The sequence below is a fragment of the Chelmon rostratus genome, chromosome 8 (genome assembly GCF_017976325.1).
Source record: "Chelmon rostratus isolate fCheRos1 chromosome 8, fCheRos1.pri, whole genome shotgun sequence".
Classification (NCBI taxonomy): Eukaryota; Metazoa; Chordata; class Actinopteri; order Chaetodontiformes; family Chaetodontidae; genus Chelmon; species Chelmon rostratus.
Genome location: NC_055665.1, coordinates 4,848,928 through 4,873,125, shown reverse-complemented (window position 1 = coordinate 4,873,125; position 24,198 = coordinate 4,848,928). Strand labels below are relative to the sequence as shown.

General features: G+C 43.1%; 1 protein-coding gene across 2 annotated transcripts in view; it reads right to left on the bottom strand.

Moving 5' to 3' along the window:
- Positions 1-1,187: 1,187 nt before the first annotated feature.
- Positions 1,188-24,198, bottom strand: part of znf385d (zinc finger protein 385D) — a 76,529-nt gene continuing 53,518 nt past the window's right edge. Inside the window, exons 5-8 of one of the 2 annotated variants that reach the window (XM_041942958.1) lie at positions 9,855-10,193; positions 8,389-8,570; positions 5,085-5,121; positions 1,188-2,449 (exon numbers count right to left, since the gene is read on the bottom strand). In XM_041942958.1, the coding sequence (XP_041798892.1) occupies positions 2,121-2,449; positions 5,085-5,121; positions 8,389-8,570; positions 9,855-10,193 (887 nt within the window). In that variant the 3' untranslated portion in view covers positions 1,188-2,120. Of the gene's footprint in view, positions 2,450-5,019; positions 5,122-8,388; positions 8,571-9,854; positions 10,194-24,198 lie in introns of both variants that reach the window. The other variant, XM_041942959.1, reaches the window with a different exon arrangement.

Sequence of the window (24,198 nt, the reverse complement as noted above, 5' to 3'; positions counted from 1 at the left end):
CACAAACACTATATTGACGTCCGTCTTCGTGTGATGTTGCAGACACTTGGAGTGCAGCCTTATTACCACGTAGCCGTGCCAACAACAGATTCCACAGGCCGCAATCGCTGAAAGATAAGGCTAATGATATTCTCTATTTTTCTTGCTGTCAGCAAATCCTGTGAAATGCCAAAACCAACAAGTGCTGTCTGTGTGTTCAAAGCCTGATCCATCTCTTTCCTCTGTGCCTCAGAACTCCACTGGTGTCCAAAAACTATTAAAAACACAAATGAGTCACATTGTTGCACTGGGCGACGTGTTCCTTCATTACCATGAACACACACACACACACTCTATAGTTTATTTTCACTCAATCACACACACACCACCCTGCTGCTGTAATTACCCAATAGATGTGTATTAATCCAAGGCCGAAAACAACAAATGCACTATTTACTCCTGTTCAAATAGAATTAGCTAGAAACTATAGTGCCCAGCTGTTTTAGGAAATGAATTTTGCTTTAATGACACCATATATTTGTGACTTCTTTTCAGAATTACATCTTCAGTAGGAATGAATAGGCTCTGGGCCACAGACGCCTCCTAAACACATCCATCACTGCACCAATCTGTCTTCGAACACTTGTTTTTAATGCCCTGTGCCGCCTTCAGCGTGCTCTGCCACCTTTGTGTAGTCTTACAAAGCCTCGGTGTTCGGCGTCAGCTTTAAAAAATGACAACGTTCAGGTAACACTCCGCCGCATTGTTATTCCAATAGGTCATCTGTCGTTCGTTACCATAGCAGCCCGTTTGCCAAAACGTGTTGTTGACTTTTCGCAGACATAATAAATTTCACACCACTTGTGGACACATCTGCTCTGCTCGCTCGTTCTAGTTTAACGCAATATGATGCTGTCGGATGATCGAGTGGAATGGGAATATTTGCATTAGGATTTATAGATTAGCCCGCACTGTGACACAAAGAGGGAGAACGTCCTCAGAAACATGTTTTGTTCATAGTGGACTGGACTTCTTATAAATGCATGCATTAATCCAAACGCTTTGTGAACAGTTCAGAGTAATAATGCATATTTTATTGTCTGCATTTTTGGAATTTTTTCCTCCCAGACAGCTCTGAATCTGAATTCTGTGCTCTGCATGTGAAGCTGAATGTTGCTAAAAACGAGTAGGGGGTGATTTTCTTTAAACTCATCTTGCGACTCACCAGTGTTATTAAATCTGACATCCTGCTGGTAGCTTACAACATAATGCACTTACTGTAGTCAATGGCACCCAGTGAACAACAAGGGACCGCCAGCAGTAACAAATTAGGACTCTTTTTATTTGAAATTGTTCACCTTTTACACACTGACAGTTAATATACACAAGCCTTTGTGGTCCCTCTGGCCCGAGACATGGTCAGTGACGATGTGTGCTGAATATCAACTAGGATGGCTTATGGTGGATGGGAAGATCACACACACACACACACATATGCACGCACACACACAACCAACGCACACTCATACATACACGGACAAGCACACGCACACATGCAGATGTACGCACTTGCGCGCACACACACAGATATGCAAGGACGAATACAAAAAACGCACATTACGACACGTACTCTAACGAATCTAACACGGTCTAGCCATCTAATGTAGACGTCAACAAAGGAGGGGCTTTAAAGTGCATACAGGAACAGAGGAGGGCCTCGCTCGCTCGCTCTCATGATCAGTAACAGCCTTTTAAGTGATGAGCGACAGTAATCCTCCACTAAAGCAATGATCTTAGTTCCACGCTGTATCTTTACACAAAGCATATCCCTACTGTATTTTTAGCTCACACTGCGCCTTGCATCATGAGATAATGACACTGCATAGTTCACGGGGTTAGTCTTATACATTATTGCGGTACAATGTAGGTCCGAGTCCGGGGTCCGGGTGTGATCCGCGGGCTGCAGCATGGCACAGAGAGCATGCACGCTGTAGCCCGGGTGTTCAGTGGGAACAGAGAAACAGATCGATTGAGAGAGAGCCCCCAGTGCTTCGCTGCAGTCCGGTTTAGCTTTAGATGTGGGGTAATCCATATGAGGAGCGGTGAGACGTGGTAAAGGTCCGATCACAGTATGAAGATGTTCAGGGTCTCGGATGCATAAGAGGAGCACAGACGACTCCTCGGCCTGGTCTGGGTTGAAGCGCACGGTTCGGTTCTTGACAGGAGGTCAATAAGGGGCAAATAGGACTTGTGGGTGGGAGGTCCTGACAGGCCCAGGGGCCGGGCGGAGCAGTGCAGCGGGGAGGGTCTGTGTCTGGAAGAGGGCGGGGGTCGGGGCGTGGTTGGTGGCGTGGTTCGTGCGGTGTGTGAAAGAGTTGCCGATGGCGGCTGCCACTGCCGCCAGGTGAGCAGGTATGATCTGTGCCGTCAGAGGCTGACACTGACGCTCCTTCCCCAGGGACAACTTGATCTGCCAGAGGGAGACAAAACACAGTCAGGACAGTCCAGGAGTCCACATGTGGGCAAAATGTTAAAAATCAACGCTCCTAAAAGCACTTTTCCTAGTCTTACAGAGTTTTTTATTCCAATAATCTACTGTGAGAAATGTGAACGTGTTTTTTTCACTGAACAAAAGAAGCCAAAGTCCACAAATGTTCAATGTCGTCTCAGCACGAGCTGTCACAAAGAAGCTGAAACAGTCTGAAACTGGCAAAATTTCAATCCATGAATAAATGAATAAAATCCCAAATGTGGCCAGACGTTCAATGCCAACTTTCAGGACTTGACAGCTTTTGATATTTGGTGCTGTTGTCACATTTCAGCACTGAGGCTCGAAACCAAACCCTAATCTTTACCTCTAAATAATAATAATAATAATGATCTAGTAAACAAGCATTTCCTGTTTCCAGCTTCTGAAATGTGAGGATCTGCTGCTTTTCTCCGTCTTACATCACTATATATTAAAACATGTTGGCGTTTTGAACCGCTCGTCGGACGAAACGAGCAGCCCGAGCTCTGGGATTTTACTACTTTCTGGCATTTTCGACTATAGTCTGCTCTTTGTCTCACAGCTTCACTGTTTTGTTGTCACGGTTCTCCAGACTGTTCCTCGTTACAGTCCTGGATCAGCAGAGGCAACACAGTGGTGTCACTGGCAGGATTTAACTTGTCAGTCAGATTCATTCAAAGAAAGGTGAATAAACGGAGGGAGCGTGGCGGCTGACGACGCTGCTGCCGTGGTCCAGCTCTACAGGGAATCGCACAGCTGCCGCGAATCAGATGCTAATTGCTGCAGGTTCTCCAGGTGATCCGCAAGACACCAGAGCTTATGTGGGAAACTCTGTCAGGCCTTTTGCATTTAAAATATCTGTTCAGTGGCCTAACTGGTGTAGCTGCTGGTTGGATGAATCACTGAATCCAGACCTCTTCTGTCAAATGCTGCTAATTTGTGGCACCAACGTTATTAAAGTTAAGTGAGACTTGAATAAAAGCAGGCGTGAAACATTTTACTTCACTGAAATAAATGTAAGAAGTAGACTTTAGAGGAAAATGTACACTAGCTGAAATGATATTGTGCATTAGAACTAATTAGAATAAAATAAGAAAAATAGAGGAAATGTCTTGACTGGGATGTCGACACGACTGTGAGTCAACTGCCTTCGCAAAGGATTCTGGAAATCTAAAATCTTGCTCCCAAAAACCTCAAACTGATGCTGAAACCAATAAAAACCAAACTAAAATTAATCATTCTGAAACAAACATAAACTGAAGCCAAACCGAACTGAAAGCAAAAATTAAAAATGAAATAAAAACCCTCATTTCTCTGGTTTTGTTTTCATGTTAAACAATCCGAAGAATTGCTTTAGTAGTTTCAGATGTCGCTTTTATTGCGATAGAAAGAGAGAGCAGAAATGAAAGAAAGCAACAACAGACGGACAAATGGAAAGAAGCGGAAATAAGAGCCTAATAGGGTGAAAAGGTCACCAAAGTTATCTGGCTTAATCTTCTGTATCAGTAATGGAAAAGCTACGGTCTCGCAGCACCAGGATGGCAGCCGTTGTCATGGGTTATCAATCACTGACTCAGGCGTCGTAACCCTATGGGAAGCATTCTTTACTCTCCGCTCATCAAAGAAGCTCCTCTCCGTTAACTCAGTCAATGATGGGTTTCAGGAAAAGTCATTTCCCCCACACTGGTAACCCCCGCGCTTCGTCTCGGCAAACAGTGGGTGTGATGAATGCCATTTTCTGCGATGGAAAGTCAGGCTCTCCTTTATCTTCCCCACTCTGAATCCACGCGGCTCCTTCGTGCATCCCGCCGATCCCGCGTCGCGTGGCGGCACTCGAAAACATTTCACATTTGTCGCAGCGCTCCCGTCGCGCAAGAAGGCGTCGGCCGGCCGGCGCCGGAGAGTTAAACAACCACCTCGGGAAAGTGCCTGAAAGTTATTTATTTCTTGACACTAATCTGAGTCGTCTTGATGCAGAAGACCACACGCTGAGCTACTCCAGATAGGCTAAAACTGACATTTACAATTACCTATAAATAGTGTTCGATCCCAGCCCGCGTTCCGCCTCCAGCTTTCTGGCCTTGATGCATGACATTTTTGTCTATAAAATATCAAGTTTTCAAATTAAATCATGCTGTTCGCTGCCACGGATTTTTAATAAAAGCCAGGCAACAGGTGAACCAGTGATGAAAGTTGACATTTTATTGAATGAGGTGTCGTGAAGTGGATTGAAGGTGCCGTATCAAAGCACGGACCGCAGCGCCTTCGCAGAGGTAGGTGGGATTTTTCTGCTTATAAGCAAAGAAACTGGCAAATTTCTGCATGAAGTTTTCTCTCTCATGCACAGATCTAAAGGTTTGACTTGCTTCTTTCCGGGAAGTGGCTGGAGTAGGAGAACGACAACGAACACAGACTCAGATATCAAACAATAACTGTCTGTCTCCTGCGAGCCTATTAGAGCTGAGTCAAGGCGATTGTTGTCTTGACACCCGGACAGGCTGATAAGACGACTGAGGCATGCGGTGACTCACCGGCTGCTTGCTCTGGCCTTTCTGCGGTTTGCTGTAGGGGCTGTATTTAGGTTTGGCTGGTTTACCTGCTGCTCGGTCTTTATGGCGCCGGCTGCTGATGTGCTGAAAAGGAGGCAGAAAACAGGCTTCAGAGAGAGTCACGCTGTGGGCCTCGGCGTGTCGCTCCGCTGTGGTTAAAGCTGCAGATATGCAAATGTACTTTTTCACATTAAAATAATCAGGAATAAATGGAGAAAGAGGAAAAGGCATTCAACATTTTTCATTTGTGTCTCTGAAATCCAGCTCCAGTTTTCACTGATCTTAATATTTTCAAACCAATCTTTCAGTTTTCTGTCACTGAGTTTTTTCAAATAGACATGGCTTGCTGTGTAACCATGGCAACCACACAAAAGGAAAACAACGCAAAAGCTAATTTTACCGTGAACTGTCAGTTTCCAGCCCCGCCTCCCAGAAATGACATTTATGTAGAACTAATTTGCACCACCAAACACGTTTAGAAGGAAACGTAAAAGGCTGCTTTCTGTTCACATACTGAGAAAACGTATTTCTTTTGTTTTCTTGCACCATCCATTTAAGCAGAATCCCGATTTTCCACTAACCAAACTGCTTTTGCTGCCTGAACTTACCCACAGACAGGAATCTGTACGTGAACTCTGCACTGAACGTCATCGTGAATGCAAATTAGTTGCATTGCTAAACGCAATTTCTCGGAGACGAGGTTGTAAATTTCGCACGTCCTCACCAGCAGCGAACAAACCAAAACGAACAAAAACGAAAATCTCAGAAAATCCTGCCGATTTGGATACTCCTTGTTTGCGAGTGGCCTGATAGCGGGGCTGCAGGAAAGATCAGAGGGTCACCAGGATTCATCCCCTGGGGATCATGAACGTCCACAGCAGTTTTTGTCACATTAGCTGGTCAAGAGGAAGGTTTGACCACTTTCAGATGAAATATTGCTGGTTTAGATGCAACAACTGGAAAAAACTGCCACTGTTTTTTTAAATTACAGATTGTCTGTGCTGCTTTATGGATGTCTGGTACCATTTTAGGAGAAATATCTTACAATGAATTACAATAGAAGGAAGGGGAAGGACTGAAAATGCACCTCCTGTCTGAAGGTGGAAAGTATTATAGCTTTAAAGGCTTCATTGTGACGGGAGCCTCCCATGGTGAACATTACTGCAGTTATGGCCCTGCAAGGTGCAGCTCAGGAGGCATTTACCAAATAGCACATTATGTCCCCATGTGAAACACAGAACGATGATTTAGTGATATTAAAGTAAGAAAAACAAGCGGCGGCTTTGAATTAACAAGCAGAACACAAGAATCTGGAATGACATATACAGAAATACTCAACAGCCAATAAATAATTCAGCGTGGGTACACATCGACAACAAAAGGCAGATTTCTGGCTGCGTCCAAACTTCACAAGTGCCTGCAGTGGCTTTAACAATCACACTTTTCCTCTGGTTTCGAGCCGTAGCCGAAATTTGTCACGCTGGATTCTCTTCGCGGGGAATCGCCGCCGTTCAGAAGTGCTCGGTAAAAGTCCCCGCATGAAAAATTCACACAGAGCCTGTACTATTTTCAGCGAGAGAGCTCAAGGTTAGCTCAGACAAAACCGAGCGGTTTTCAAGTGTTGTAGATGAAATTCCCCCCATGACAGAAAGATCAGCAGCTACAAGAAAAGAAGATTTGTGGAGTGGCCCAAAGCAACGAGCGAGACACACGGCCGAGCCCCACCGAGGGAAATATCACGCAGAGATCAGATTATTGTCAGCGGTCCTTAGCAACATGATCTCCTTAACATATAAACTATTTTCCTTATTTGCGTGGGGGGATTAAGAGGAACTCGGTTGACTTCATATCTGCTGCAGCAGCCTAAATTTCTCAGCCATGTACCGCATGAGCTTAACCAGATTTCTTTTTTGCATGAGTGCATGTGCAGGACAAAGGTTTCATCTCTGCTGTGACAGCAGCACGGCAGCATGACAGGAAGTATCAGCAGCAGTGCATCTTTGTGTCCAAAAAAATAAAAAATAATCATAAATCCACCAAACGATGAGATCTGACAGTGAAGGGAATCTAAATACGTACGTATGTTTTCGCAGATGAGCAGCAGGCTGCCTGAAACAGTCGAGCACATGCACACATTTGCTTTCCGACTACAAAGCCTGAAAGTTTCATTAATTGAAAAGCATCAAAAAGAGAGTGAATTTAGGCTGCAGCATCAAACATTCTACTGGTGCTTCTGAGATATGGCAGGTATGACTCTGATTACTGAGCAGCTGCAGGTGAATCCATGTTTTCATGGTAACCAGGTCGATACAGTGGATGTCAATGTGTTTTCCAGTCTGAAGCTCGTGTCTGGTGAGCATGTCGACGAGCTGTATAACCAGTGTCACATGTTCTGTTTTAGCACGTCTTTCATGCCTCATCTGCATTTACTCAGTCAGATGCGATTTGGGGCAACTAGCTGGTCGATGGCAGAGCAGCTTGATCGTAGGTGGCGTGCGTTTGGATGTCGAAAAACTTCACTTACATTTCCAAAAAAAAAAAAAAAGCGTGTTCGTGCTCTGCTGCATGAATTTGCTGCAGAGGGGAGCAGCGCTCTGCAGCACCTTTTTCACACAGGACATGCTGACGTGTCGCAGCGGGAGGAGCGCAGGTGTGAATCATCAAATTAATGATGAGTGAATTCCACTCAGCTGCTCCGGTTTCGGGTCCTGCTTACCCAGACACTGCCATCGCTTTCCTACCCCGACAGCTCAAAGTGCTCACTGTGAAACAGGCCTGTTCGCTTCTAAAGCCACATATTCTGCTTCACTGTGACTTTAAAGGCGCAGTTTGAACTCCAGCAGGGCTTTTGTGCTGGAACACAGTGAATTTAGATCAGACTGGTATCTCTCTTCTCATCTAACTCGGTGGTGATGATGTGAATAAGCTTATTTCCCAAACGTTCACTTTTCCTTCAAAGAAAAAATGAAGCGATCATTAGCAGAACCAGATATTTCCATTTTGATTTATGCTCCTACATCAAGCAAACAAACTAGTTATTGGGTTATCTCGAGATATCTCAACATTTTTTACATTTTCCTAAATCATGTTTTTTTTATTGTGCACTTGAGGGAACATCAATCAAACTGGTGTTTGTTTATTCATTGTTAGAAATTTCTTTATTCAGTTTGACTTCTATGTTTTCTAAAGTGAATTCTTCAAGTGATACATAAAATATGTCAACTATAAATATGCAACATAGTGATTCTCTGTAACCCAGTGAAATCCAGACAATGCTTATTGATGGATCTGTTTCTTTCCTTTATCGCTTCACTTTGAAAGTGCAGGAAAGTCTCTGCGCCCCCCTCTCACCTGTTTTAGCTGAGTCTCTGAGTTGACGTGCACATCACACGTCTCACAGTAAAACGTTTTGTTCTGCAGGCCCGTCGCTGATTTGGCGGATGTGGCCAGTTTGCTTTTGACTCCCGGCCGGGGGAAAGACTTGATGGAGCCCACGCCGGTCCTGGCCTCGAGCATCGTCTTGTGCTTCGTACCTGCAGGTCCAAACAGGAAGCAGCGTGGTCAGTACGCGAACGCCTGGAGGATCGGCGAGATCAGAGGGCCTGTTATCTGCTCTCTGGTCTGGGAAATATGAGGGCCGGTGTGAAAAGGTCAACTTGTAAATTTTCCCTCATCAAAGAGGAGAACTCTGCTAAAGTCAGTTGCATATTTGACCTCAGTTGTGTTTGTCTCAACTGAAGGGATGAACTGGGACTTAAAAATAGTTCCAACTTAGACCATCAAAACCAGTTCCTAACCCTGCTAACAAATTCGTTTTTTCCTTATTTTTTGATGAATGGGAACTGCTCTCTTCTAAACGCTTTACTTTACTTTCGCCATATCCAGAACTTTAGGATTCAGTCACATCCAACTGCTTATTTCTACACGTATAGATGAAATGCCAATGAAGCAATTCCAAGTCTCTGCAAACCTGCAAATTCTTGGACTCACGCACCGAAGCCAAGCACTGACTTTTCCTTCTGCGAAAGGAAATGGAATATTTTGGCTGTTACGAAAGGGTCCTGCCGAGACGCTGGAAGAAGAAAAGGTTTCCAAACACTGATACTGATCAAGAATGTTTTGGCTATGAAAGGCTCACGCACTCTCTGTTGAACAAGCATGATGAGTGTGAGTTCACATGGGACGCTTTCGGTGCCCGGCTATCTGTGATCCAGTGATGGCTGCAGCTCTGGAAGACTTCAGTGGGGTTTTTTTTTCTAGTATGGGTACGTCTGTCATGCCCCTTTCGACAGATTTTTATATCACTTTAGATGTTAGAAATTAGTGATTGAGAATAAAACCTTTGTTTTTACAAAAGCAGGGATGTCACACAATACCTGATCAAACCTGGATACAAGGTTGCTATAGAAACCACAGACAAACTTCAAAAAATTTGAGTATTTCTTCTTCTTCTTCTTCTTTTTTTTTTTTTAAGCCTGACAATTATTGTTGAAGACAGCCCATACAACTCAACAAAGATGACAAAGAACACTTCAGCGCCGGGGATGGGTGATTGTGTGGAAGCCCAGCGGATAACAACCTTCTTCACAAAAAGTATCGACTGAACAAAAACAGGATTTGAACACTGATGCCGCTGCGTATTTTTCATGGGACTCGCACGACTTGAAGTGGAATAATCACGCTAAAGCCGCTGCGTTTGACGAGAAAGACACACGCTGGAACATCTTTTGTCTTCTGTTCAAATACCTCTGTCATAATCACTACAAACACTGCAGTGATGTCAACCTTTGCAGAAAATGTCAGCACACGTCTCTTACCGCTGTTGTGGGCCTCCAGCTGCGACGCAGAGTTCACCGCCACTTTGCACAGCGAGCAGTATAGAAGACGGCGAGCTTTTTCCTCCTCCGTTTCAGCGTCGTTTTCCGTCTCGGGTTCGGCCTCGGGCTCCAGGTCTGGGGTCTGCGTGGGTGAGCTGAGCTCTGACGGCCTCTCGTCCCCTCCGGCAGCTGAGGTAGTCTCTGGGGCTGTGGCCGCCGTGGTGCTCGGCGAGGCCACAGGTGGCGGCGTTGGCGGCGTGAGGGTCATCAAAGATGCCAGGGGTTGTGCCAGTCTGAGCACAGGGGACAGCGGTAGGGGGGACGCTCCAGGAACGACATCTGCAGACAGAAAATAGATGATTCGTTTGGCATCATGTGGCTCCATCCATCATTTAGAGACAAAGATGTTTTATTCATGTAATTCAACCAACAGGTGGCTGAACAGGCTCAGACTTCATTCCTGGTTTGTTAGTTTTATTTAAAGATGTACGATTAAATATTAACAGTCAAATATTAATATACAAAATATGAAGTAGTGCATATACAAGTACCACCATGTCTGAATCCGAGCGCAGTAACAAAAGGGGCGAAAAGTGAACATTTTACTTTAATCCACCAGTTAAAAGAGCTTCAGAACAGGTGAAGAAGATCAGAACATAGAAATGAGTTACCACTGATCACGGATTAAACGTTTCATCAATAAGAAACGCCCCCGCAGAACACAACGTATTAATATCTGCTCTTTTCTTTTGATAGACACATAAAACACGCTGCTGCCTTTTTCCTGATGAAAAACAAGGTGATGATATGCAGGCTTGGAAATTTGGAATTTGATATGATCTTTGGGGGATTTAAAAAGATTTAGACTGACAAAATTTGATAGTTTTTGATAATTTTTTCTGTAGTTTATTGATCATCAACAGATTTTGTGTTTAGATAAATGACATTAATAGGAGATATTACACGTATATGAATATTTATGCTCAACAGAAATTTGGACTTTTTCCCATATCACAAAGACCTCACAAAACCTCCCAAAAATCTAATTCTACTCAGAATAAAGAGTAATGATGACACCATTGTATACACAGGCTTATGACTTGACTCTCTGGAACAGAGACAAGTACTCCTGATTTATATTTATGATGATAAAAATGCTAAAATGCTAAAAAATGCTAAAAAAAAATATATATATATAAAAACTCTGAAATCCCAAGCAAGAGATGAGTTATTCAAGAGACAATTGATTATATGCCATGTATGCATGTATGCACATATCAAACAAATGCAATCTATATTACTGGGATACACAGCTCTGCAAAATAATCACACCCCTGATCAACTGTCAGAGCGTCAGATCCCATTAACATTTACACAAATAGCTGCTGTGTTCTGAAAGAAATGTCTAATATTTTTAGGAATAAAGACAGCAGCGGATCAATACATCTGACTCATAAAACAACAGCACACGTCAGAGTATGGAACAAAGACGGCCGCTGCCACGTTCACGAAAATGAAATTTTGCCTTAGCAGCGCCACCTGATCGATGCCAATGCCTCGGAGTTCTCCGCACTCCAGTGTCACCAAATGAAGATCAGCCAGCCAGGAGAGCAAATCAATAGTGAATTATGTCATGCTATTTTTGTGAGACATTATATATGGTTCTTATTTATCCCAGCAGAGGTGTCGGCGGTCGGTGCCGCAAAACTGCTCCAAGTTACATCATCACTGCGTTCACTTCTGCCAAAAGTAAAAAAAAAATGCATCAGAGGTTGGAGCAGCAGGTTTGTGTCCTGTGGTTAAAGAAGTACAGACCTCCTTTAAATAAGCCGAAACAGGGAGAGCTTCTGGTGAACGCTGTCTATTAATTCAAGTGGCGGTGCAGAATGACATCCAGAGTCGCTGTACCGACTCTCTGCATGAAAGCTTCAGCTAAATGCTTCAAATGTATGTAAATGTATGCAACGTGGGTCTTTCTTTCAGTATTTCAGTGTTTGTGAGCGTCCAATCCATTAACCTTTGAAATGGGTTTCAGACATTTATACGTGTTTTAATACTCTCCTCTTACAGTTGACTGACTCCAGCTATGATTTTTGCTGCACTTTCATGAAACTCGGTGCATGCTCTGAATGCAGAGCTTTGTAGTAAAATGCCTTATTTTTGCAGGTTTTATGAGCAGCGCAGTAGAGCCTTATCGTCTTGCAACTATAAGCCTGAGAGCGTTGATGGTATTTGAGAGTAAAATTAAAAACTGCTAATCGAGTATCAGCCGGCGTTCTTTGTTTCCTCGAGCACAAGCAGCCGGGTTTAATCACTCTATCAGTGTATTGATCCACCCTCATTTTACAGGTGTCTTCACTTTGTTTATTCAGCCCGTATGTCTGCTCTGAGTCAGCAACAAAAACACAACCAACAGCCAAAACAGACACCACCCTATGACTCCACCTCTCACAGCTGCACAGGCTTTAATCTACGCTTTGTTGAAATCTCCATCCAACCATTCTCTGCTGCTTTATCAGGTTCGGGCTTCAGTGGCAGCCAGCTAAGCTAAGCTAAAATGTCGTTTCCACACCCTCCAGCTCTTCCTGGGAGATCCTGAGGCAGCCCCCAGTCCAGTAGGGTTAAATAATCTCTCGAGTGGTCGTCCCAGGGGTCTTGTGTGTCTGGAGGACCTCCATGGGGAGCCATCCAGGAGGTATCCTAATCAGATGCCTGAACCATCTCAGCCCTTTCAACAATTGTACTCCCAGTTCCCTCTGGACGTCTGAGCTCCTCAGCTTATCTCGAACAGGACTTTGACAACAGCGAGGCCGTTATTTCCAACAGAGAGAGGCGAAAAACTCTGACCTCTACAACATGTGTCCAATGAGATTTTGGCGTTGCCAGGAGGAGGATGTTATAAGCAGCAGGTTTTTACGACCCATATTTAGGCTTGTTAGGCGTCGAGGGATGTAGTAATTTTGACGGGAGCAAAGGAGAACGTCAGATGACGTAGCATAAAGAGCAAGAAAGTCTGCATATGGAGAAGGTGGGGTTTAAACGCTGACGTATTTAAACGATGATCTTTACAGAAACCTAGCCAAGTAGTTCTGATGTCTAAACCTAAACAAACTGTTTCATGTTAACCACGTGATGACGACGGTCCAGTACTCCCATCGCTGCTACTCTCCAATGGTGTTATGAGACATTTTGGGGAAGGGAGTCACTGGCAGTTGACCTTTTCGGTTGTTTAGGTACGAGGACATGTGTGTGCATGATGAAAGCCATGGCAAAATTCAAGACTAATACATTAATCAGATGCACAAAGTAAATTCTATTTATATTTGAGATCATAAACTGGATTAGATGATTATAAAATGACATTCAGGTGCTGTGATGTTTGTCTTTTCACTGTGTTGGTGCTGCTGCTGCAATTCTTTTATGCCATTTACAGACCACCTGACAGGACCTGTCCATCACATGATCGGGTGACCTTAAGCAAGGGTGTCTATTGATTGCTCTCACCAGAAGAGGATTGAGCATTCATGTGTGATACACGTCCGACTGACTGACCTCTACCTGTAAATCTGTGTGTGTGTTGTTCAGCAGACGCTGCAGATGCCTGTGGTCTGATGTAAAGAAGAACATCTGGCAGGGAAAGGCCATTATTCCAGGCTGTTACGCTCAAACCATGACTGGAACATTTATTTAAAGTCTGCGGACTCAGCTCTGAAATGGGGACCGGTGACTTCACTTATTAGTTGTGTGTAATTTATGTTCTGTTTAATTTTAACTGAGGCTGAATGAGCTTCAGACAAGAGCCAGAAAATCTACCCGGTTCTCCGAATCCACGCACTCACTGCACGCTGCCATGCTTTAACAAAGATTTAACAAGATCACAGTAATCTGAATTTAAACAAAGAAGACATGAGCTCTTACTTCTGAACCTTAAGGCAAAAATATGTCGGCTTGAAATATTTAGTTTTTTTGATTCATATTCACATTCCAGATGTTTGCTAAAGCAGTGAACTCTTTGTATTTTGACAGTCGTCATTTTTGACCCTAATGGTTTTACGGCCATGAATGACCTGAGTGCAACTTCACATTACCAACTCCAATTGAGCCCGAGCTATTGCCACAAAAACAATAATTAATATGTGAACTACTTATGAAGTGTCCGACCTTGTCACTCCTGATGAATAATGTTCACGCCACAAGCAGAGCGGCTGCGACCTCTTTGCTCCCTGCAATTAACGACCACCTACTCCCAGTCCGCCCCGGTGTGCCAGGCATCAAAACAACCTGAAATCACAGCGATTAACTCACTCGGTCTCGCTGTGCTCACCAGCGACCAAAAAGCTGCCATCACACCTGCTTCTCTGGGCAGCTTTTCAATGGCACGGTCACCAGACCGAGCGTGGATCCAGGAAAAGTGCGAGTAAAGGTCTGGTGTTTGTGTGAGCCGCCGAGATTCACCTGCGAGTCCACATTTTGCTTCTTTTTGTAAACGCTTCTCATTCTTCCTCTTTCATTTACAGCTTGGAAGCATAATCAACATCATTTTCTCGCCAAGAGAATATTTCTCTGGCAAAGACTGACTCTGCCTTGACCCGGTGCCTTGAACAGCAAACACAACAGCCTTCATGAACTGCTATATATTCAGTCAACAGTCGGTGGAGTAAAATGCTTGGGTGCTATTATTAAGTGATGCCTCAACATTTTGGCAGTCCGCTTGTTTGTTGTGATACCTGGAGTGAGAAGATCAATATCAATTTCATCTTTATGAATTCAGTAGAGAGATGGTGCCATGATTACAAAAGCAGCATCTCATATCTTCAATATATCACTTTTTACCGGGACTATTCCGAATGTTTGGAAAGCTGCACATGTTCCACCGCTATTTAAAGATGCTGAAGTAAATAATTATTGACCGATCTCCAAACTTTCCTGTTTGGCAAAGGTGCTATTATGCAGCTATTATGCGCTTTCCTATTGATTACCCACATCAATCTGGGTTCAAATCTGGCCATAGTACAAACTCTGCAGGCTCTCTAGTAATAAATGACATTGTAAGCAGTACCAGCAAAATGTGCAGCCCTCTTCATTGACCTCTCCAGGCCTTTGATATTGTCGACCGCTCAGTTTTACTTAGCAGATCACCAGCTGGTCTAGATCAGACTGCTTTCAACTGGTTCAAAAATTGTTTAATAGAACTCAAGCAATAGCAGTTGATGAGGTGAGATCACCCTTCCTGGTGGCCGACAAGGGAGCACCGCAGGGATCTATTCTTGGTCCTCTACTGTCATGCTAACCTTATGCTGATGATATCTGGTTATATTCCTCAGAGTTCTCAAACAGATAGCGGAGTTTCAACTCAATCCAATGCACTCTGGCTGGTCTTGAATGCTGCACCTGTCCACCTTAAACAGCGTCAATATGGAGCATGTCCAACAGGGCCAGAAATTTTCTGTTTCTACATGTGTTGAAGAAATAAAAAGAATATTTTTTTTTTAAATTATTCTTATTCTCTCAAGAGTTGAGATGAGAAGATTGATACCACTGCCATGCCTGTGAGCAAAGAATGATGCTGGATTATCTTAGCATAAAGACTGCTAGAAGGTGTAAACAGCAAGTTTAAAAAATACACTCAAATGCATATAACAGTTGACATTTGTTTGTTTATAGATCAAACACATAAGATGACTGGTCAGCTATAACCTTTGGACAGAGCCGCTTAAGCTGTTTAACTCTGCTTTCAGTCTTTATGCTAAGCTAGGCTAATCACCTCCTTGCTCCAACACCACAGTTAATGCACAGACATGAGAGTCATATCAATGTTGTCATCTAACTCTTTGCAATTTATTTCCCACAATGTCGAGCTATTCCTTTGAATGACATGTAAACGAAACTTTGGAGTTGTTATACGACACTGAAGACACAACTAAACATGTCAAGAAGCTAAAAAAGATAAAACTGACACTCAAAGCACCTTCAAGAGTCCAGTTGAATGAAAGTGGAAATTTTCCGAAAGTTCACATGTATTTTAGTTTACCCTGCACATTTGCTATCTACCATTTTTGTTATATTTTGCGTATGAAAATGCAAGAAACAGAAAACTGATTTGAAGGCACTGAAATGCTTGATTACTTTAAGCAGACAAACAAGCATATTTTTCCCAAAATGAGTATTCCTTTAATTCAGTAAAGACTGCACAAATCAGAGCTGACACCTGCTAATATACAGCATGATGTGACAGAAGTGTGCAGAAACTGAGCAATAATCAACAAGAACAAGAAAGGTTCTGCTTTTATCTGTCTACGTATTACAAAGCCCGGTTGGCGAGGCCATCCCATGCTAAGTCATGCATGTATTTGCCCTTGTGTTTGGGTGAACCCATCTACAACGGTGCCATTAAAGACCCATTTACTGTTGGAAGGGCAGGTGATTAAAGTGTACTTTGGCTGGCCTAGGACGCCATGCACTCCGGGAAGCCTCTGGTAATCCATATCCCCAGTCAGTGTGACCTAACTGGCTCTGCGAGGCCCAGTTAAGAACTCAATCCCCTCTCATTAATGGAGGTAATGACTGTGATCAATCTAAAGTTGGTATGGGTGAGCGGGGCAAGACAGCAAAGTAGGAGGAGGGAGAGGAAGAAAGAGATAGAGAGATTGAGGCCAGGTGAAAGAAAGGGGAGGATAAAAAAAAACAGGAACAAAAGGGGATAGATTTGGAAGACAGAGAAAGATGGAGGTGTGAAGAAGAGAAAAGTTAAATGAAAGTTAAACTGGAAACGTAAGCAAACTTTAAGGCAAAAACAACAGCGGAAAATCAAGTGTGTGAAACAAGGAGAAAGAAAGAGGAGGGGAGGCGAGGAGGGGAGGGAGGTAAGGGACGTGAGAAGGTGAGAGGAAAGAGATAACATTAAAAGAGAGTAATCGAGTAGGGGACACAATTAAAGAGAGAGAAACTGAGAGGGTGGGAGTGATGAAGGCAACAAAGACGAGGAGGATCAAGAGAAAGGAAGATCGGGACAGGCGGCGCGACCCTTCGAGACAGGACACCACCTCTTTTCTTTCCTCCATTTGTACCTCAGCCTCTCCTGACTCCCCCCTGAGATTTGCTTTGGCGATAGAGGAGAAATGCCGCTCTGAAATCCTTCCACTCTACTTAGGCTTTCAGGCAATCACAGGACTCCCCAGAGATCTGATTACCTTTCTCAATGAAGCTGGATTAAGCTCTTTAATTAAAATGATTGGCCCTTATTATATGTTGTCACAACTTAAAGGACAGAAATCCCTCGTGGCTCTTGAGTTCTGTCAAATTTCATTCTACGTCTCAGGTTTTTTTTTACTCCCGTCTTGTCAGCAGTCAAAGTGAGTAAATGAGAAAAGAGTCACGGTTGAATATTCCCACAATAAAAGATTGATAAGGTGAAAAATTTGCATTCATAAATAAGTGTGCATTGACGCCTGCAATCATCTTCTGTCTCTTTTTTTTTTTTAGATTTTGTTGAGAGAGAAAAAAGCGATCTGAGATATTTAACAGCAGCAGGAGCCATTGATTTGAACTCACGCTGATTTATCTCTTTCCAATTTCGTTCGAAGGCAAATGATCCGCTCCTAATTTCTGTTGGGGAAGTTTCTGCGGTTTCACGTCGCCGTCCAGAATCCCCACAAATGAGAACATTTGCGGCACGGTGCAGGTACGGAGCCAATCTAATCACACACTCATCAGGTTTGCTGCTGCCTCCGACGTCTGCGTGTAAGGGCTTTTTCCAACCCGCCGCATGTACAGACACTTGAGCACAAAGGCAGTTTTTCTGGGTGGAGGAGGGTGGTGCAGCAGGGGGGCGTCTGCAGCTGATGGGGACCTGAGGAAGAAGGCTGTTGGGGGGGGGGGGGGCTTAGCTAGCCTCCTGCCTGCTCCATTGTACAGCTGCTGTCAGTGCTGGCATGGCTCCCCTGACAATCTGCTCTTTAATAGCTAATATCAGGGTACATTTCCTCAGGCGCTGGACTGGAACTGAGAGATGGCGGGCTGTGCTGTGGGCATTTCTCTCCCTCCTTCTTTGCCTTTTTCGCTCTCGCTCTACTCTCTGGCGCTGCTGTAACAACACACAACACACACACACACACACACACAAACTTGACAGGCGGCCGCTGAGTCATCCGGCTAATCTATACTACCTCACTGCGTCCAGCTGTCCGTGAATCTCAGAACACACACGAGTTCAGCAGCGAAGTGAAAACACGGCGGCTCGATGCATCGCGTGAAAACTACCCTGCTATTACACGCTTTCAGACAGACTCATTACTCCTCCACGACGCACTTAATGTTCGGTCCACATCAACTTAAACCACCCTGAGCTATGAGTAATGACATCTAAAAGAACTGATTCATTGCACTAAGAATTTCTGTGTAAGACATTGTTTCAGCTAAGCAGCTTGTTTTTTGCTGGAATTTGTTGTTATGGTGATTTGTCGTAATATAGGTTAAGATAAGAAATGATAAGATGAACTTTATTAATCCCCAGCGGGGGGAATTTGGGTGTTACAGGCAGCAAGGAGTAGAATTGGCAATAGCAAAAGCAACAGAAATACAAAATACAAATAAAAAGTTAACTATATTTATGTACATGTTATACAAAAGACTATAAAAAAAATATGTTGCCAATGGAAAATACTGAAAACTTGCACAAGGATTTTGAAAAAAAGTGCACATGGAAAATCGAGAATTGCACATGGTTGGTGTGGATGAATTGAGTGTTTGCTGTATTGCACAGTAGATAAAAATATATGTGTCATGTCACAGTAGAAATAAAATATATATATATGTATAGCATATACAATAGTAGTACAAAAAACAGTATGTGTGTGAATATACTAAAAAAAAACAAACAAACTGGAAAACATTAACTAATTAATTCTAAATTAAAGTGTATAGTTTTCATTTTCAGACCATTTCAGAATGTATAGAAGTGAGTTAAAGTGTTTTGACAAGTTGAATGAATGTAAGTGCCCTAGACAGTAAATTAAAGGGGAGTTCCAGCGATTTTACACATCAGTGTCCGTTTAAAGGTCCTGAGAATCACTATGTGACAAAAGCCGCATCCAAAACCTTTTGTGGCTCCAGAGGGAGCTGCTCAAGTACCTCGCTCCTCATCTCTCCTTGAGATTAGCTGTCAGTGTCTCTCTGTGTTCAGATATATAAAAACAAGCCACTTTAACTGCCAGCATCCCGGGTTAACAGTATCAGCACATTTCTGACCTGCTGAAAGTCCATCTGCAGCTTTGCTTCCTTCGCTTTAATGAAGTTAAAAAAGATTAGCTGTCATTCCTGTGCATGTGTGTGTGTGCAGCCCAAGACGTAATTGTTGGAGCAATCTCAAACCGAACTGTTGGCAGTCAGGTTGCATTGTGGGTAATATAGGCACCAGGTTTTAACAAGCCAGAAGAACGCATGGAATAAACAAGACTATATCTCTGGTTCTGCTGCATCGATTTTAATCCCTTTTTTGAAAACCGTCCATCATGAGTGTGACAGTGCTGCAGGAGTGCAATGCTGAATCAATGGTGCGCTGTTTAAAGTTTCTAAAGAAAGATGTCAAGCATAATAGACAAAAAAGACACTGTTTAAACGTTAAATCTCTCCACACACCCTTCTTTTACGACTGACATGATGGAAACTTGCTGTGAGTGGTTTCATACATATTACGCTGAGTCATGTTTTCTGCGATCATAATGAAAACAGCGCTAACCATGATGAATGTATCGGGTTCGGCCGTGCCCCCACGCACGTCCAATTTAACAAGGTCACAGAGCGGCCTGACGTGTCGCCTTTGTGCAAACTCTCCCACAAAGTGGCCTCAACTCTCAGGTCTTTGCTGCAGCTGCGATGACGCCTCAGCGTAAACGGAAAAATAAATCTGTCACATGTGTCAGTGCAGCTCAGCAGCTGTTGATTAAACTTAATATCTTTCTTCTCCGAGTCGGTTCCTCGTTCCGCTCACAGTTAATTAGCTCGGTTGACTCGCACGTTTAAGGCAGCAGGGAAACTCACATTTTTAAGGTGAACCAGCTCAAAAATATTTGACAGAGAATTCCTACAGAATAACAAACGCTCATTATTAATGAAGTAATTAGACCTGTTGTTAGAAAACGGCTCTTAAATGACCAATCAGGTGCATTTCTGAAACAAAAAATAAGCACCTGACGTTGGGTGTGTTGTGCTTTGGAATAAATTTATTACACGCTGTATTTTTTTTTCTTTCTGCTGGTAATTTTGAAGAAAAACAAAGCCATTGAAAGCCCACTCTGCAAAAGCAAACAGAGCTCTGCCTCCCTGTTGTTTCTGCCTACTCTCACTACGGCCATTACTCTTCCCTGAACTCAGCTTTTCATTAGAGTGAGCTCGGTGCCACTGATATACCGTCAAATACTTCAGCCTTGCAGATAATGCAGCATTTACCCGCCTCGACAATTAATTCTTCTGACATCTGAGCACATTAATATTCATTACCCAGTGCCACTTTTGACAAAGTGCCGCCCCCGCTCACCGTAGATATGATAGAGAGATGGTGTAGAAATGTGCTGCTGTTTTTCTTTTTTTTTTTAAAGGCGCTGAAATGATTAATAGCCATTTGTCTGTTTGGTTATGATGGCTTGTTATTGAAGGTCTCTGAGGTCTTTGCCTGTGTATAATGTGTTTACGGTTTTGCATGTTTGTATGTTTTGTAAATGTCAGGCAGGCATTGTGTCCATTACAGATGGATGCCTCAGTGTAGGCAGAGTGGGAGGAAGCCAGTGTCTGAACCCATCTTTACTGTTTAGTCCTCATCTTATAAATGAGTATTGGAAGGGAGTATGTATAACAATATGAATGCAAACACCAAAATTCATTCATTCTTTGAATCCTGAATACCAGCTGTCCTTTATTTTTCCCTTTAAGTAGCTTTAATATTACAAAATAAACAGTGGATATGGAAAGTTTTGTGTTGAAATAATAACAGCCAGAGGAGCAAAAATGGCTCCAAATGCAATGAAAAGAAGCAGGATGAAGTAAGATTTTATTATTATTATTTTACATTTATTTGATTATTTCATTATTTTATGATTATGTTGTCTGTATCATCATGTATTTTATTCTGGTTTATTTGTTGTATTTGTTGTAACCGAACATAATTTCATTGCACTTGGAAACTTGTGCAATGACAATAAATGATTCCTGATTCCTGATGTAATCTTCTAATACTGAACACTTTGGGTCTCCATACATGCTTGGAAGCAAGAAATCTTATTGAGAAACTATTTGCTTCTAGTAAATCTATTAATTATTAATGTGCAATTGAGATGTTGCCCCTTAAACTGCGAGGAAAACAGAACAATGTCAGTCAGATATATTCATCACATTTCCTCATTATGTTGATAGAACAACTAGTCATGGGCTGCATTATATCTCTTTCTAAAGTATTAATTAATAGAATATTAGGAAACATGATCGTCAACAAAAGGATACTGTGAAGCTTCCTTCATTAAAAAGCTGTTGGGTAAATTAATGAGTCTTAGATGTTCAAGGTTCCCACAGCACATGAACGCCCCACAGTTCACATCTTTTATGTAAAGGTGAGTAAAGAAGAGTGAAAAATGAAGTTTGCAGCAGCAGAGAGAGTGAACGCAGGCTCGGTGCATTAAATATCTACATATACTTGCTCCTGCCCAAGATATAAAATATTTCTCCAACTGCAGATATTAGTCCACAGCAGAGGAATCCATTAATAACAGAAATCTTCCAGATACGTCAATTTTCAGCTCAAATCTGTGGTGGCAACCTCCCAATTGAAGACTGATCTGAGTGTTACGCTTTCAGAAATCCGTCCAAGATTTCACCGCCGCTGTTGCTCCAGATCGCCGAGGTGGCGGCCGGAGGGCGCCTTACGTACGTCACCTGGAAGCTCTCTTACGGTAAATGTCGGCAAACTGCGGCGTGGATTCGCTCAGGGGCAGTTTGAGTGCAAATTGCTCCACTTAATGGTTTGACATTTGTGTTGCAGCTTAGCAGCTCTGTGGGATGCGAGACAGGCTGCTGCCAGGTGAAAAGCTCTTAAAGCAACATAAAGACCAGCATGTGGTGAGGATAAATATATAGAAGTACTTATTTATACTGTTTTCTCACCTATTTCTGAACTCAACATCAGAAAATTATTAATATTTGTAGCATTTATGAGCCAAAACCATCAAACCTGCACACTTCTTAGACATGACACCTGGTTGCGGATCTCCGCCATGTTTTCACTTCAAGCTACCTTTAACCTTCGAGCGTGAATAGGTCAGACTCAACAAATACGTCATGGTATATGATGAGCTCCAGAAATGCGCTCCTCATTTAAACACTTGTGGAACATTGGAAGAAGACACGGGCAGAGGTGAAATGAATCCCAGAGCGCGACGGCTCAATGTGTTTCCAATTCCTTTAAAAAACTTCTTTTGTTACAGTTAAAGGGGAAGACTTTCATTGGGCCAATTTCATGACATAATAACAGGCAGCTTAAAGGATATTAGAGTGGAGGAGACGCAGAGGGCAGGGCTCCTCGCCGCTGCCAAAGACGTTATCCTCCACTGAGCCAAAATGAGACAGAGCAGATAGAATCATTTAAAATAATCTGCATCTGGTTCCTGTCAGGCGCCGAAAGTTGCAGTTGCTTTTTGTTTACTTTTTCAGCATGTTTTAAAGGAGGGCTTCCATCGAGAATAAGAAGCTTGTTCGGCAGACACCTGGCAGAGATAACCGGATTTAAACAGCCACCTGGCTGCAGCGTGATGAATATTAAGTCAGCACACGACAATGAGCAGCAGAAGAAATGTAATTAAAAACGGGATAACTGGCAAATGCAAAGTACAAATTCAATATAGGAGGCATGCGGTCGGGAGCACATGGTTATATAAGTTGCAACGCTTTCGCAAACTGCCATCAAATTGAGGAATTTAGCATGATTTGAACTAATTCGTACAACATGTCTTCCGAAGGCAGAAGAGGTTCTGACTGTTCTAAACGGCCAAACTTAGAGGCCTGCCGTCAAAGCCTCCGCCTGGCTGCGTCTAACTGCCTCCCTGATCGCTCTCCAAGAGCTCCGCGGCTTGTGCGTGGCTTTGTCATTTGTACAATGAATTGTATGAATGCAGATCGTTGTATCCACTTTCACAAATGTTAACAGGCGAAAGCAGCAGCAGTGCAAAGAATGAAAAATTTAACTTCTCTCTCAGTGCAGAGTCGGACTTTCAAGGTGCATTGAGAGGTAAAGTACAAAGAACTCTGTTGTGAAAAAGAGCTTCCAGTTGTGGTCTCGGTTATCATGATGCATTGTGTGTTGACCCCGATGAAGGCCACAGTGCATGGTATTCTCACAAGAAAGTTGTTCTTTATGCTACAAGTGTTGCTGGAGTTTCTACCTCTTTGTGAAACTTAAATCCCCCTAAATGCCCCCGTCAGAAAGGGAGTTTAAGACGCTTTAGTGGCATTCAGACTGGAAACAGCTGTGCATTAAAAGAAAGTGCATGTGTGGATGTGTTGTGGTTGCTTCAGGTCCTGGCGAGACAACGAAATATGATCCAGGAGTAACAGCTTAATGGCTTCGAAGGCTCACAATTAGAATACTTTGAGACAGGATTTTATGACCCTGTAACGTTATCGCGCTGAATTATTTCATCTGTTGTTGTGAAGATCGTGATGTAAACAGCAGAAATACGCTGTTCACCAGGACTGTGTGCTCGTACATACAACCCTGGTTATAAAAAGCTGTGAAATGCTGTGTAAAGCAAAAACACAACAGAATGTGATCATTTGCTGAGCCTTTCTGACATATACTCAATAGAAAACCGTGCAGACTCAATATATTTAATGTTTTGCCTCAGCTTCATTGATTTTTGTAAATATCTGCTTATTCTGAATTTAATGCAGCAACATGTTTCAAACAAGTTGGGACAGGAGCAACGAAAGACTGGGAAAGTTGTGGAACGCTCCAAAAACACCTGTTTGGATCATTCCACAGGTAAACAGGTTGATTGGTAACAGGTGATAGTATCATGATTGGGTATGAAAGGCTCCTGGAAAGGCTCAGTCACTCACAAGCGAGCATGGAGCGAGGTTCACCACTCTGTGAACACATGATTGGATAAAGAAGATTAATACATGGACTCAGGGACACTTCCTGAAACTGTTGTCAGTAAACACAGTTTGTTTAGAAGAGGTCGATTCTGTTTTTATTGAAGTTTCACAGCGTCCCAGCTTCTTGCTGGTTGCACTGCGTTGTGCGTTGTGGTTGAACTTTTCTGCAGGACAACCCTTCATTGTTTCGCAGGAGCTCTCCGCA